At 41.8% G+C, this 16702-nt stretch overlaps 1 protein-coding gene across 3 annotated transcripts; it reads left to right on the top strand.

The window, feature by feature from the left end:
• Positions 1 to 1051: 1051 nt before the first annotated feature.
• On the top strand, positions 1052 to 16494 carry LOC112151635 (Na(+)/H(+) exchange regulatory cofactor NHE-RF3). 3 transcript variants are annotated; one of them, XM_024280654.2, is made up of 11 exons: positions 1052 to 1345; positions 2249 to 2271; positions 2843 to 2904; positions 2983 to 3194; positions 4710 to 4781; positions 8097 to 8229; positions 9026 to 9165; positions 9242 to 9449; positions 14068 to 14264; positions 14337 to 14492; positions 16026 to 16494. In XM_024280654.2, exons 1-11 carry the CDS (start codon positions 1211 to 1213, stop codon positions 16056 to 16058), a joined length of 1371 nt encoding a protein of 456 aa, XP_024136422.1. In that variant the 5' UTR covers positions 1052 to 1210; the 3' UTR covers positions 16059 to 16494. The 3 variants fall into 3 exon arrangements, with proteins under 3 accessions (XP_024136422.1, XP_024136423.1, XP_036073363.1); XM_024280655.2 differs by having other exon boundaries at positions 1053 to 1345; positions 9029 to 9165; XM_036217470.1 differs by lacking the exon at positions 1052 to 1345 and having other exon boundaries at positions 1960 to 2271; positions 2862 to 2904.
• The last annotated feature ends 208 nt before the right edge of the window (positions 16495 to 16702 follow it).

Here is a 16702-nt window from a genome sequence, read left to right as displayed (position 1 = left end):
CTTGATTCTTTTTTCCTAATTCCCAAGATTTGTTCATCACCTTCTGCTTGTCTTGGAAGTTATGGAAACGCACCAGCACCGGCCTTGGTCTCTGCGTGGATGAGGGCTTCGGGGCGAGGGTGTGGTGCGTGCTTTCCAGCTTTATCCGGCCCGCTTTCGTTTCAATGTGCAAAGCTTCTGCGAGCCAGGATTCGAGAAAGCGCTTCGGGTCGTTACCCTCGACACCCTCGGGGAGACCGAGAATACGGATATTTTTCCATCGACCCCTGTTCTCCAGATCATCCACACGTCAGGTAATCCACCATGCTCTCCAGGGCTTTCACTTTGGTCTCCGCGGGGTCCGCCGCGTCTTCCGGAGTCGAGATTCTCTGTTCAGCCTCCGCGAGCCTCTTTTCGTGGGTGTCAAGTGTGTCACCATGTTTTTTGAGTAGCTCCTATATTGGACCCAGCTTCTCATCTTGTAAATATTCGCCGTTATTTCACCAACAGCTTCACGAAGCGTGGTCAAATTAGCATCCGTGGAAGCATGCGGCGCTTCTGCGCTAGAATCCATGCTACTTATGCTAGGTGGTTGGTTGGGTTCTTCGGAAGCATCCGATATTCGGTTCTTCCTGCGTGGCATTGCGTCAGACTGTTTCAAAAAGTAACTATTAATGCTCATTTTACGCCTATGAGCCCCTCAATATGTGATTTTTGGTTTCTAAGTCAAGGTTAAATGGAATTATCAGTGAAGTACTGCACCAGCCTTCCCGACCTATCCCTACGCCGCCGTCTTGAGTCCCCCCGTTGCATGGACTCTTAGTTGACCATCTGAAAAACCTAATTTGCGTGCACATGAATGAAGTTATTGTGAAAGATTTTAATAAATCAGGTCATGTAAATCTTACCAAGTCAATTGTTTTTTTTGTACTTTGAATACAGCAATTACTGATTAAAGTGCAGGTCCTAATCTGGACTCTCCAAGATCCATTTGCACTTTGCTCCTGGTCATCATGAGTTTTATGGTTCTGCAGACCAGAGCAACCTTCAGCTGTCCTTCCTGCTTCTTGAGGTGGTTGCTGTTTTTCAGGTCCACCACGTATCACAGTTGGTAAAAAACCCACAATGGCGCTGTCTACGTTCTGCCTGACAGGTGATGAGCCGTTTCAGCTGTCGGCTCTGTCACCACAATCATTTCTCCCAGAGCACAGCAGTCTGCGCTGGGGAGTAAATGTTTAACTCAGAAGGCTGCAAGGGAAGGAGAGCCGCTCACCTGCTGATTGTCAGATCACTCTCTGAACTTTGTCCATTTGCAGACAGACACAGACCTGAAGACTCGCTCAGGACTCCACGACATCCTCCACAGGTACGACTTTCTGTTTGGTTTTGTTTCTGTGAAGTCTGGATGTGAGCTTGTAACTGATGGCACACGGGGATTGAGTAGTGCTGAGGCCCTCAAGTCTACTGAGGAGTTTGGCTTTGCTTCAGCGCACAGCAAGGCACTCGGAACTCCTTGGTTTGTTGTTGTCTCAAACAGACTCAAGTGGATTTGACTGGTACGGTTTTTGTTTTCTTCCTGGGTAAAGTTGTCTTTGTGCTGTATTTCTTCCTGCTATCACTCACAGATGAAGCTCCATCTCAGTCCAAAGTTTCTCAGACTTGTCTCACTTTCTCTTTTCCACAACTGAGCAGTAACTGCAGGGCAGGAGCTGGTGTGCTTGGCTGTACACAAACTCTTTGAAGTTGTATTCCTTCCCTGATGCCGTGTGTGAATTATGTGTTGATCATTAGTGTGATTCTCAGAAAGTAAACCTTGTGTTGGTATTTAGGGAGTCACCCTCCTCCATCTGCACTCTGACTGCTGCAGATGATAACAAGTCACTAAGTAACTCAGGCTGTGAGCTCAAGCAGTCATGTGATAAAAAAAGTCCATCCTCCCAGTGTTCTGAGGTTTCAGCCATGCAAAACATCACAGCTCATCAGTTTTAACATGAAGTAAATGCAGCTACAACTGTGTCATTCTTGGTCAACAAAAGCCTTTAACAAGCCTTCAGATCACAACTTCCACTTTTAAGTAATGATCCCTCTTGTGGTTCTGCAGAACTCTAGCATTGTTTCCCTTTATTGGTGCCATGGATTTTTTTTTTGTTTTTTTGTCATTTTCTATTGGCTATGTTGTTGTTGCCCCAAAAAACAAATTTCCTGCAGCCTTTACATTGTCCTGTTGCGGCTCCTGTCCTGACCCACTGTCATGCTGTTGTTCCCACAGGCATTCAGGATGGACCGTCCACGGTGAGTTCTTCTATGCGGTTTACCCTTTAATCACCCAGTTCAGTGTGTCAAGAACGCAGACCCTGTGGCCAGCAGAGGCAGCAGAACAAGGATAAAAGATCAAAAATGAAATGTCAATGAAAATATCCACACCAGACCATTTAAATGACCTCACCAGAACCTCCAATTTGTTCAAAGAAAAAGTAGCTCAATTTACATGAACAACATTGTGGATCTGCTTGTAATAAAGAAACCTATAACCAAATATTACATAATATCAACATTTTTTTTCTGTTTTCACTTGGCTTACAGTCTCGCTCCAATAATCTTTTGTTCTATTTTCAAATTGTTCCCAGTGTTCTTTTTTTTATTAATTATGATGATGCAGTTTTCAGCCAAAATCACAAAAGCTGTCGTTTTCTATGACAGTTTCTACAGAGCAGCAGGTGTTCATTTAAAAACTCTCCTCTAATTGTACTGCTAGTGAAATCTGACATCTTGTAGCCAAAGGCTATTCATGAAAATGTTTAATAATCAGTCTATTGGAGCAAAAAGGTTTTGGTCATACAGACGTGATTTATTGAAACTTTAGATTTACCTTCAACCCAAAGGAAGGGATTGATAACCCAGCTCTGGTCATCAGTGATGATCCAGGTGAGTTGAGAAGCCTTTTCTAGCCTCTTGGTTTTTGTTACACCATTGATGATTAGCTTCACTACTTTATGCTTGCAGAGCCTGATCCAACCATTACACCCAGATTGTGCCTTCTAAAGCGCGTGGAGTGCCAGACCTTTGGGTTCCACCTGCGACTGGATCGGACCGGCCAAGGCTATGAGATCACAAATGTGGAACCTTGGAGTCCTGCCGAGCAGAGCGGCCTCCAGGCTGAAGACCGGCTGCTGGAGGTGAATGAGGAAAATGTGGACAACATGGAATTTCATCAGGTGAGGCATCTTCAGCATTTGATATATATTCACCCTTTTTTCAAGGGTTTTGCAGTATGACTTATCTGTGGACACTGCTTTCCCTGTACACGTCTCCAAAAAAAGCAATGTTTTTGTTAAAAACCTCTTTTCATGTGATCAAACTTCACATACTTCCTGATTCCACCTTTCAACTTTGATGATGAATGCATGTCTGGATTTATAGAATTGATAGATGTGTAGATGTTGTATTGCTTGATGGAAACTAAAGTGAGACGTTTGTTCAAACAAAGTTGGACTGTTGGGTCTCATGTCAGAAGTAATTCATCAACAGTTGGCTCATGAAATGTTAAGGAGATGATGAAAACATCTGTGTTAGTAAACAAAGTGAGCATTTGAAACCTTCAACCTGTGGAAGTTTAAGGTCCACAGACACAGAGGCTCTCTGCTTCACAACACAGCAGAAATGGGAAGGTTATTCCCTTCTCCAGTAATAAGATAAGACAGTCTAAATAAAGTCATATTTCTATTCCAGTTTATTTGTGACTATTTTGTGTCATAAACAAAGACTTTGTGGTTCGGGTTTTACTGTCATATCCCAGATTGAAAGTTACATTTGGTGATTTAGAGCAGTGGCCCCCAACCTTTTTCAGGCCATGGACCGGCTGAAATTGAATATTTTCACAGACCAGTCTGAACAGGGCTGAAGAAGGTATTTTTAAACTTCCAGTTTATAAAAAAAAAATTAAATCAAAATGCTACTACAAAAAATTTTGTTTAAAAAATTAGAAAAAATATCAGATATTTTTTTAATGCAGATGATGAAGATTCAATAAGACAAAGTTGTTGATTTATAGAAGCTGTTTCTGTTTAAAAAAACAATCCATAAAAAAGGCATTACATGTTTTGTTTTGTTTTTTTTCTCTCCCATAGACTGTCATTTTAACCCTTTAATCCAGGCTCCTTTTATCTTTCAGGAAAAAAAGATTGATCATATTTTGTCTTTACATAAATCATAATTTTTTTTCTTCTTCGACACAAAGGAACATTTTGTGTGCTAAAGATTCTGAACCGATGCCTTCCTAAGTCAGCCTCGTTGTAGGAGAATCAGGTAGTCTTTCAAAATAAAACTTCCTTCAGGATCAGAATATCAACAAAATGTAAATGTTTTAAGTAAGTGCATTTATTTGTTTATTTCCTTTTAAAGGCTGAAGTAAAACTATGCAGCTCCTTCTAGGTTTAGATGAGTAGTGTAAAATGGCTCTTTTACTGTGAAACGTTGCTGACCCCTGCTCCAGGGTATTCTTCAGTGTGCAATGATCACTAGTGGAGCAGAGTCTTAATTTTCTGTTAATGTTTGGTTAGAACATTGGGATGTGAGCTGAGGTTGTTTTGAAACATGAAATGTCCTTTACTGGGTGTTCTGCTGCATTGAGTTGAGTGGGTTTTATGCATCGTAGCTGATCTGGAAGTTCAGCAGAGAGCATCAGCAGTAAGACGTCTACAGCTGGATCACGTTTGTGTCTGCTCTGACAGGTGGTGAGAAAGATCCAGTCGTGTGGAACACACCTGTTCCTTTTGGTGCTTCGGAAAGAGGAATGTGATCAGGTACAGTATGACCGTGAGCCGTTTCCACGACACAAAACGAAACCAGGAACAGCAGCGAAGCAGTGTTTCATTCTGCTGTCGGGGCACTGATGGAAATCAAGCACAACTTCAGTTAGACTATCAGTCGTTTCCTAACATCATGTGTTCTTAGGGAGCTTTGACCTAACTTTCTATCTTAGACTTTTTATGGCACTCTGAACCATAACACAGACTTCATAGACAGTCTCTGATGTCACTCTGATTCTGATGGAGCCAGAAGTGAAAGCGGCACACTGATTGGTGTTTGAACTCAACAACAGTGCAAAGGAGACCTCTGGACACAACAAGCTTCTACATATGGTGGTTTGACTTCACCCTGCTGCCAAACCAAAGAGCATGTCCCCAAAAAATGTTAAACTTTGAGCCCTAATGAGTTGAGAAGGATGTTTAAAAACACATCTCTCCTAAGAATTGTTATGAAAACTAAATAAAGTGATAAACATCTGCATCAAATTGGGAAATGGAAGATGGGGCTTGACCTGAATACACTGTTTGGATGCACACTCATGTAGATGCATAACATGTAACTTTTCTATTCACTCATTCAAAGAGAAACTGAACCAGAATCCGGCAGACACAACCCTGTAAAGCCTGAACTATTAAAGAATTGACAGAAAATTCCAATTCTTTGAACTTGAAGCCTTTATTGGTCCCTCTAAACAAACAGACAAAAAAAATTCTAATATGATTTTTTTTTATATATGAGTTTCAATTTGTATCATATTTGATACATCAGGTCCACAGAGATCAAATATTAATTTCTTCCCAAACTAAAAAAAACATGGCAAGACCCAAACAAATGCAACAAATTTGAAGTTCAAAACATAAAAAGGGCTACCATATTGAAGCAATGAAAAATTAATCATTGGAACTGACTGGGTGGAAGTCAGGAACCTATTTATTTTGCGTGGTGGTAGGCCTGAAAACAGTTTCTCCCTTCTTCAGGCAAATATGTACTCTGCATTTCTGACAGTAAACGTGGGTAAAGTGGCCTGTGCATTGCTTGCATCTCTGTTGGGTAATGTTCAAGGCCATCCTTTCTCACATTAGAGGGTACCTCAGTGGTTTTTCTCTTGCGGGGAGGGGTTGGCACTGTTTCTGGAGAGGACAGAGGTCTACCACACTTTTTGACCTTTCCTGCACTCGTGAGGGCTGTACCCACAGAAGCCTGAAATCTTCACAGGGGCGTGGGTTTCTGACTGGGCTGCAGTTTCTCCAGGTCTCTTCTGTAGCGGATCCATGCATTGATTACTGCCACTGTCACAGTGTGCCACCAAATGTAAATGTACCATCTTCTGGATCTGCAACTGAACTCGTACAATGTAGAAAGCATGTCAAGAAGGTCAACACCTCCCATGAACCTGCTGTAAATGTCAATAATGGCTGGTCTGGGAACCATTATGTCGGTTTTGGCTTTCCAATCCCAACGCCTCACATTGCCCAGTGGTTCATCCATAATCATTTCCATCCATAATTTCATCCATATATTTTATATTTCATCCATAATATTTTCTTCCATAATTTCCATCCATAATAATGTTCAGAACATCTTCCACACTGTATTTTTTTTACATCTAAAAAAATAATAATAATAATAATAATGGATTAGATTTATCTGCGCTTTTCCAGACACTCAAAGCACTTACATTGTATATCCATTATTCATTCACACCTCATTCATATTTGGTGATGGTAAACTGCTACTGTAGCAGTAGGCTGCCAGTACGCGCCTACGGCCCCTCTGACCATCACCGGAACATTCATACGCATTCACACACCAGTGGAGCCACACTGGAGGCAAGTAGGGTTAAGTGTCTTACCCAAGGACACAACGACAGCCGCTCTATCACATGAGCCACTGCCGCAGTAATCAAAAGGAAACTACAAGTAATTTTATACTGACCACACCAAACTAGTCAATCATCATAATACAGCAAGTTACAAATGTAGTTTTTTTGCACTAAATATACCAAGCTATGTAATTTAAAAATAAAAAAGGACTTTAGGTTTCTTGATGTTATATATGATGCATGAAATACAATATAATGACAGTTGATTGCTTTGGGGTAGCATTAACTTAAATCCCTGCTGTATCAAATTTGATACGGCATTTTCAACTTTTATTTACAAATATATAGCTTCTGAAATTTTAATATTTTTCACCCTGCATCAACTTGGTAAATGTTCCGATTGACGTTTTAGTACAAATTTGAATGTTTTTCTTACCATAAGCTTTTCAAATGTATCAAAGTTCTTAACTTCTTAACTGGACAGAGCAAGCCCCCCCTACTTCCGTGTTCCATATAGGAAGTACCACTGGGTTTCAAAAAGGCCAAAGTCCCATTGACTTACATTGAGAAACACACAGTTATGGGTGATTTGATTGACAGATGACGGGTAGCCAATGGGAGCAGACTTCATCAATGAGTCCGTGAAGACCTTTTAACACCTACTTTACAATTCAACAATGTACCAATCATTGTCCTACTGTTGTTTTCCTCAATGGAATGTACCGATGCAGCAGTTTAAAACAACAAGAGGAGCATGCTGTCGACATTTTTAGATGAGGATTTACTCTGTAGAAATAGATTTCACGTCTTCTTCAAAAACCGAATGTGTCCAACTCCTGAAATATGGCAGCCTTGTAGTGCCACTGGAAAGCTCCCCAATGAATTAATTTCTGTCATCTGATGGATTATCTGTGCACTGCATGTGTCTGATTGTATACATCTGGTTTTTCAGGTAAAAAAATGTCACACTACTCTTGTGGAGGGCTGACAAAGTCATGTATCAAGTATGATACTTTTGGCGTTATAGGGCTAAGAGCCGTGAAATCACAGCTTCATCTGTTTTGTCTGGTATCCAAGTTCAGGAAATGCAGTCCAAAAGGTACATGGAGACACATGCACTCACACGTGCGTCCCAACCTTTTGTGAGAACAAAGAGTCAAATGATCTCTGATGAAGTCACAAACATGCTAATCGGAACATCTGGTCAGACTGATGAAGCTAATATTTTACAGCCCTTTCAGGATGTTCAAACATGAAAATGGTATAATCCGGACTCAGAAAAGTTTATTTCTCAGGTTAAAACCTAGAAATCAGTTTCATGTTTGGCTTCCCACAGAATAGTTCAGTGGGTTTTCACCACAGAGTGCTAAGGCTGTCTCTCAAAGAGCTGCACCGTCTGAGTGCCTTGAGGCCAGGATACAGTTGATGGAGTGGACCATGACTGCTTGTTTTGTGGGTCTAACTTTTGCTGCTGCACTTTCTGCAGGCGGTGCAGATGGGCGTGGACCTGCAGACACTCTGCAGAGCCTCCAAAGGGGACAGCTGGTCCAGGTCCAGACTGTGTCACGTCAGGAGAGATCCTGAACAGGGCTTGGGGATGAGCTTCAGCCAAACTAACGGTACATCTTCAGAAAGTCTCTGCAGCTGAAGTTCATGTTGAAAAATCATCTGTTGAAATCTAGATGGAATATTTGCTGATCTGATCTCACAAAAAATCTGCTTCTCCTTTAAGAGGAACATGTTTTCTGTTAGTCTGCAAATTCTATCTCTGATAATATTAAAATGCAGCTTTTCAGGAAGCAAGATCTAAGTCTCAGAAAAATCTGTTACACTGGATTTGGGTTTACAGGAAATCAGAACCTCCTCACTACAGCAAATGATCTTACAGTGAGAATAAATCTGAATAAATATGTTGATTTTGTTTTGCTCACTTTCTTCAGAAAACACCACCTCCTGGTTCAGAAGACTCTCAGCGATGTTTCCAATGCGACCTACTAACTCTTGTAATTGTGGAGGAATTTTCTCCCTATTTCAAAGCTTTTGTGTTTCTAGGGAAGCTTTTTTTCTCTCTCTCTCTCTCTTGTTTTTGCAGAACGTGTAGTTCCAGAACTGAACTCAAAAATGTTTCATAAGATCTAATTTAATCTTTCTTATCTGCACAAAAGTAAATGTTGTTCACGTGTTGCCTGCTTTTTACGCAAACAATGTGATTTTCATGTTCAGTGATGGCAGCAGCTCACAGCCAACCTTCTGTCCTCAAACACTTCCTCAGTCCACAGTTGAGCATCCCTCATCTTGTCTTCCATGAGGACAAAACAGAAAGATCTGAGGACAGCTGGCTGACCCATCTTCCTAATACTCTAAAAGTGACGTGGTGAGTCTCCATCAGTGCTTAGGGAGAATGCTTTGTGTCAGCAGGTGGATGGGGTCGCTTCTCGGTGAGCACAGTCACAGATGGGGCTGCAGAAAAAGCTGGAGTCCGCACCAGAGACCTGCTGGTGTGGATCAACGGCGTCTCAGCATCAGCGCTCACGCTGGCTTCGCTCTGTAGAATGGTAAGCGTTTTCCTGCCTGATCTGCTCTGCTCTTTTCTGGGTGAAGAGTCTGAGGCAGAAGCTGTGTGGGATTCAGGTAAACAAGAGCGGCGACCCTGTGACCGTCCTGGTCATCGAGCCTGGCAGTGTGTCTTCCTACATTAGGAGGAAAATTCCCATCTTCCCTGAGCTGGCAGAAAACGTCAACCTGCCCCACACCGCCAAGACCATGCGTCTTGAGAGGAGGAGTGATGGATACGGCTTCCTGCTAAGACAGGAGAGGGTGAAGAGCCCACAGAGGACAGGTGATGGCCTCAGATCTCTGCATGCATCAGGGATACTCTGAAATGAAACGCGAGAGAAACATCTAACATGCATTTCTTCCATAACCAGACAGAAGCTGCAAAAAGCAGATAACTGACGTGAAGCAGGACATTTTTGGAAGAAGCCTCCATAATGTGTTGTCATCTTCTGTGTATTTCCACTTTACTATTAAAGCTGTGCTTTAAACCTTTAAAGGTCACACACCACACCTCTCATCCAGGTGGTATATTCAGGTAACATGGGAAAGGCAATAGCAAAGACATCTGCTAAGTAGAGGTGGGTCAAAATATCGGTATGGCGAACTATCGCGATATTTCAACTCACGAACGATTACTGGTCCTCTCTTTCCCTGAATTGGTTTCCTAAAATAATACCACCTGGGGGCGTTTTGCGTGAGCACAACAGTGAAATGTAAGGACATCGTCGCGACACCGTCACCAATTTTGACCGGACCACTAAGTTTTTAGCCCAAATGCCTAAAAACATAGTTGCGCGGGTACAGCACGAACACGGAGTGCACTCTGCTGCTTTTCTGCATGCAGTGGGGAGGGGCAAGGCTCCTCATGCGCTCTCACCACCTGCTCCGCTAACAGATGAAAGCACACACGGATAGCGTAGCGGCTGCCAGCAAAACGGTCCGAGCTGTGCCTGTATTTTTCTAAAGTAGATGCACACAGCGCGCCGTTTCTAATGTAGCAAAAACATTGTTTGCAGTGACAGCAGTAACGTGTCCAAACACCGCGCTAAAATCAACCTAATTCTAGCGGAGTAGTGGGCAGCTGCAGAATCTGACCGCCAAAATGAGAGCTCTAGCGGTGTTGTTGATCCAACAGGTGTTCTTTGGTAGCGGTACACACGTAGAGTACATGACTAAAGTGTTGATTATCTAAGAAAAGTGCAGGACATTTATATATAAAGAGGAGGAAATTAATTTGAATACCAGTACTGTAAACAATAATGATCATATAACATTAACAGGCTGAACATTAATATTGTGACTCAATAATAGTAAATTATCTGACATAAAATGAATTAAAATGCAGCATTATTCATTTTTACATTCATTACTCTTTGAAGTGTCCAATGCAATCTCTGCAAGGCAGAACTTGTGTTCCACAGCAGCGCTACAGTGATGCATGAACACCTGAAGAGGAAACATGCTGTGACTGAGTATGATCACACTGAACAGAGAGCTTCTTCCAGCTAAGCTAAGAGGGCAAACCATAAAATAACTGGACAGAGCAACCCCCCTCCTTCCGTGTTCCATATAGGAAGTACCACTGGGTTCCAAAAAGGCCAAAGTCCCATTGACTTACATTGAGAAACAGACAGTTATTTCTCAGTCATTTTATATCTCAGAATAATCATTCTTCCTCTGCTGCTTTCTGATTAACTTCTTTTTTCTAATCCTAATTTTTTTAAAGATTTTTTTCCATTATCACAAGTTATTAGAGTTATAAATTGACCAATCAGATGGCTCAATGAGCGTTTGTGGGTCTGACGTGGAACGTCTGGGGGGTTTGATTGACACATGACAGGTAGCCAATAGGAGCAGACTTCATCAATGGGTCCGTGAAGGCCTTTTAACACCTACTTTACAATTCAACAATGTACCAATCATTGTCCTACTGTTGTTTTCCTCAATGGAATGTACCGATGCAGCAGTTTAAAACAACAAGAGGAGCATGCTGTCGACATTTTTAGATGAGGATTTACTCTGTAGAAATAGATTTCACTCTGAGGTTATGTGATTTGGACTTTTTTGTTTGTTTAACGTTCGTTTTTCTTTATTTCACTGTTTTGATTGTAGCTTATAAATGATAAGTTGCGTATCATACGGAATGGTACAGCTCCTCCATAAAATCACCAACCAAAGTTTCATCTTCGCCGCAATTTTCCAGCTTCAGCCTGAATTAGACGCAGCCGTCTGAGGAGCGCGAGACAAACTTGGAAGGACCTGATCGTATTTTCAAACAGAAAAAGATCCAGCTGTTCACTTGTTAGGATGGTTATTTATTTTAAATACAGCTGAACGCGCTTCTCACGTGCATCTGATCAGACTGTAACGTGGCAGCGCATGTGAAGTGACAAGCTGCAGCAGAGCGGCCCGCGAGGGGGTGCCGCACGCCGTTCTGCAGCGGCGTCACCCAAATCCTCCTCTTATCTCGACAAAAAGGAATAAATGTAAGTAAATCCAAAAGGACCGCTGACAGAATCAAATGTTGGAATGGTTGAAGAATGACTTGTACAATTCTCCCGAGCCGGTGTTATTAAAGTAGAAGCAGTTTACATTCCGCGGTCTCGTGGTAGATGCGTGGAAAGAGGCGAGAACTCACAATAAACTCACTCCAGATTGGCGACAGTACTTCCTATAGATTCATGACTCAGCTGTGACTCACAGAGACTCAGACCAATCGCTGAAGATGGGTTGCAGACGTTTGCAATATGGCGATATCTGTTTCAGGAAGTGACGGTGAAAGCGGTGGTTTATTTTCACGAGGAGTGGAGGTAATGCATTTCCAATGGGGGACCTCATAGCTCGAGAAGTCCAGTATTTTTACAGTCAATGATGAAAACACAGCAAGCTCTGCCGCAGCAGTTTTCCGGGTTCAAATGGATCGTGCGGCTTTCATTATTGAGCCGTATGGAGATAAACCAGAAGACCTGCAACACATCTGCGTCTACAGCGCCTCTGTCTGCGTGGTGAACGTTTTGAAATCGGCGTTCCTCCAACCAAACGCCGGGAGGGGGGCGAGGATTATGAATTTACACTGGAAATGAACCGCTCAGCCAAGGCTTAGTTCATATTCTGCGCTGCGATCATGTTGTTTAATTCAAATAGCGTGGATTTTTAAACGTTCACCATGCAGACAAAGAGGCTGTGTGTCGGTACGGCTCTGCTGTAGAGTTATGGGGTGTAGTAACTAGTCCCAGAAGTTTTGAGGTATTTAGCCCGTATAAAAGTCCAGAGTTAGATTGACAAGTGTAGCATTCCATTAGCTGCATTAAGCATAGAATTAAATGTAACCTTGAGTTACAAAGCGTCAAAAAGAAGCATAATAACCACAGCATTAGAGAGATAACAGATTTATAAATGATAGGATGTAATTTTGGGCATGTGCAGTGGGTGTAGATAAGAAGGATTTGTAGAACACTGGCAGGAGAAAACCTCTGCTCTGTTTGCAACCAGCGAGAGATGGTGATATGGTGTGACGTGACAGGAAGCCTGAGCTTAATATTGTTGTAAATCTAAATAAAGATCGGTGGCTGTTTACACAGACACGCTTAGTTAAGAAAAAATAAATAAACATGACAATCTTTTGGATAACATGCCCCTAAGTATTTTCAGAAGCATGTAAGACGTCTTAAAATCTCCAGAAATGAGACGGTGAACGTTAATGGGCTGAGTGCAAACAAAACTGCATTTCTACACACTCTCTGTGCACAACGTAAAACTCTGAGACTGTTTGTCAGTCACAAATGTTTACCCTGATATCTTAACAGCATACGTACATTATTAAAAGACGTGTTACGTCTGAAATAGCATTTACGAAATGCTAGCATAGTCTTTGGCACTTTTATTTATAAGTTCCAATAAAATAAAAATATTTTTTACTCACATGTTGCTCCTTTATGAACACAGTAGCCTCATCTGGTTAGCCTAAAGCACAATAAAAAGAAACTTAAAGAGGATATTTTTGTTAGTTTCTCTCCGGTTTGCATGACTCCAGTGTGCTGCTAAAGCTAGCTGAAGAATGTCCCTCACTGGCCTCTGTGGTTCTGACTTTAGTAGCACAGGGATACAGGAGCGCTCATGGAGGCAGAATTGTGCCCATGGAACGTTTATTACGAGCGTGGAGGTTGGTTTATGCCCGTGGAGTTTGTAATACCCCCATGGGAGACTTTTGGCGATAATTTGACGCCATACATTCCTCCCCTCTACATGACCCTTTTCCTAGATTCAACATCTTGCTGAGCCCCCCCATCTGCGACACAGATCAAAGATGCTTGATTTTTTTAACTTCATTCCTGTACCCTCGTGTGCTTTTTCTGGGCGATTAGCACCACCAGACTTGCTTGGCTGCTGCCCACCATTGGGCAATATGTCTTGTATGTGTTGTTCGCCAGTTTCCCTTTGAATTAAAGTATAATTGATTAATTGAAGATGTTTTGTTTAAAGTTATTAAATCAACACTGAAAAAAACAACTAATAAGATTTACTTAAGAAAATCCTCTTAACAGTTTGCACTTACAATTCTTGCTTAAATTTTACTGCATTTATGAATATAAATACTACCAACAACAATCTAGTAAGATGTACTTATGTCCACAAGTAAGGTTATTATCAAATCTTAAGTAAATAGAGCAAACATACATTTCTCTAATAAAATTTACATAATATTAATGAATGCTCTAAAAGTGAAAAGTAGATCTTACTAATAAACACTATACATTTTTGATTACTCATAAAAAATAAGTAAACTTGAGTTTTTTACTAGAAAAATCTCTGTGACTTTGTTTAGTTTAAATGCAGGCAGCGCCTCAGCTCAGCTGTGAGGCTTTAATGCGACCCTTCTTTCTTTGGTTCTGACCCGACAGCCCATGTGCTCAGAGAAGTGGATCCTGGCAGCGCTGCCGAGGACGCAGGGATGAAGGATGGAGACGTGCTGCTTGCCGTAAACGAGGAACCCGTGGAGGAGCTGGAGCATGAAGAGGTGGTCAATAGGATTCGAGCCAGCGGGGACAGAGTCACTCTCATCTCCATCTCTGTTGAAGGACGGTGGTTCTACAGAACAGTAGGGGACGTCAACATAAGGTTCTTCCGAGTCAGCATGGATTCAGGACCCTGATGCTCTTTCCCTCTGCAGCTGGGCATTTCTCCACTCTTGTTCCTCGAAGACTCTGCTTCACCCACCTGCACCCAAACGGTAGTAGCTGGTCCTAAAACGGCATCATGTGACCTGGACAAAGGGGACCCATGGTTGGACTCTCACTCAAATCATCAAAGAGTCTTCAAAAGAAAGGTTTTTCAACATTCATCCAGAACCACAATGAGAAAACATACACAGTCCTGTTTTTTCTGCTGATCCTGGAATACAGTCCGGTGATGTAGATGCACAGGTTACAGCTTAGGGGCCACAGTAACTGCCTCTATGCAGAAGTTAAACAAACCAGAGACCCAGAGCTAGTGTCTGAGCAGTGGGGTTGACCCGGAGTACCGCAGGACTCAGTGAGGAGTACCAAAGAGTCACAGACCCTCCATCAGCCTCCAAACTACTCTAATTCACTTGGGTACACGAGGAAAATTATCTCAACAAGCTAGGGACTTATAGTTATGTTCAGGAGTGCTTTTCCTATTTGATATGAATTTCAATGAAATATGTAAGAGTTCCCTTTGATATAACAAATGAGAAGAAAGACTATTTCCATTAGTTTGATTACCCTCAAAAATAAAGACAATAATAACGATAAACATTGACCGTGTCAATAGCAGGTATTTTCATCATTTACTGCAATGACAGCCTGACAGTGTCATGCTCCTCACAAGACTCATGATGATGTTCTGAAGCATTCCACTCTTCCACTAGTGCTACATGCATTTCTGCTAGCTCACCTGGCGGTCCAATAATCCAGTCTCTGCTTCATCTCGTCCAAGACCTGCTCTATGGGGCCCAGATCACATGGTCTTGTACTGCAAACATTCACTTCAGTATCCTTGTGTCAGTGGAGTCACCTGCAACAGTTGTCTGTCATTCAAATCTAAGTGGTGAAGTCTAGTACCTCACATCTGGTAAACGGCCTGCAGCTGTGTGGTCTCAGACACACGTTCACCTGCAAAACCTGGCTGTCTACTACCAACCTGAAGACACTATGACCAGGTGGAGCTGCTCGTCCGTTAGGCGATGTTGTGTGTTCAAAATGAACGATAAACTTGGAATGACTTACTGGTAAAATCAGCTTTTTAGACCCACAGAATGTTGACATTGATGCTACTTGTAAAATGTTTTTATTTAGATTTGTTTTGGCCCCAATAACTAAGGCAGATTGTAGCAGTGAGACCCTTATGAGGAAAAGACCAAATGAGGTGTTTCTATCACCTCAACGCAATTATCTCTTTATACTAAAAATCTGTAAAGTAAAACAAAAGCTTTGTTTACGACATTTACTGAGTTTTTCACAATATCTCTAATTTATTGCGAGTGGAGTTAAGTGAGCGATGTAACTTGAAATTTCTTATTGTGGTCTCGGAATCAATGATTAAACATTTCTTTGTCCTGATTTATATTAATTGTTTTAAGTCTAAAACAACTAAAAAAGGCATCAACTTGTGTTTTTTGTAAACTGTAACCCAAATCAAACATGTCAACATCACTGGTGCCATGTTTTCTGGTAACTTTGTAAATGACAATGTTTCAATTAAAAATACCTGGAGCTTAGAAGTCTTTTTGAGGCACTGTACTTTTTTTAAATATTTAAAATTTTAGATGTCCTTAAAAAAATCACTGAAAGCCCATCAACACTGCAGTTTGACTGGAGCCCCTCTTTTTCTTTTCCAGACATCACAGAGGCGACAAGATGTTCTGTGGTGATGGATAGTCCTCCAGCATCTGGACACCAGCCGGACTCTGAGTCCGGTCTACATTCATTCTGAGATGGTCCACTCTAAAAACCTGCTTCCGACCTACCTCTGACCCAACAATAGTTCTGATCCACAAGGAGTTCAAACGATCTGTCTCCTGAACCTCGTGGAATCTTTTTCACCAGTTTTCAGTAATATAAAGAACCAACCCAAAGAACCAACCCAGCCCCAAAAAGGCTCCAATGGTATGTCTGCATATGCTAGAGCCTCCAGGGATCAGATTGTCTACAGCAGGATTCTCAAACTCGGTTTACTATAGGGTCACTGAAGGCAGAGTCTGGCTGAGGCTGGGCTGTATGGGGTTCCATTTGTGCCAAAAATATGTTTTTGGTCCACTGTATGTTTACTGAACAAGTTTATTGAACATTTGTTCATGTCTATGTATTACTAAGCAATATCTTCTGCGTGTCTGTAAAACGACAGAGGCTAACGACGCTAGCAACTGTTGCTGAGGACTTTTCTGACGACCAGATCCAACAATAACAAATGTAAAGTTTTAAACATAGAGCTGAAACATCACAAAGCAAAAACAAAGCTATCATCAGACAAGTGTGTACATGCAGAAGATATTGCTTAGTAGACATTGAGCTCTCA

This window comes from Oryzias melastigma, linkage group LG20, assembly GCF_002922805.2.
Source record: "Oryzias melastigma strain HK-1 linkage group LG20, ASM292280v2, whole genome shotgun sequence".
Classification (NCBI taxonomy): domain Eukaryota; kingdom Metazoa; phylum Chordata; class Actinopteri; order Beloniformes; family Adrianichthyidae; genus Oryzias; species Oryzias melastigma.
Note: the sequence above shows the minus strand (reverse complement) of the source record. Positions and strands in the feature narration are given on the sequence as shown.

What these genes read in the sequence shown, in the direction of transcription:
- LOC112151635 (XM_024280654.2), top strand. Translation starts at nt 1,211, where the DNA reads ATGTTTAACTCAGAAGGCTGCAAGGGAAGGAGAGCCGCTCACCTGCTG. An exon ending in TTCAGGATGGACCGTCCACG is followed by an intron (nt 2,272 to 2,842) that starts GTGAGTTCTTCT and finishes TTGAAACTTTAG; the next exon opens with ATTTACCTTCAACCCAAAGG. An exon ending in ACAACATGGAATTTCATCAG is followed by an intron (nt 3,195 to 4,709) that starts GTGAGGCATCTT and finishes CTGCTCTGACAG; the next exon opens with GTGGTGAGAAAGATCCAGTC.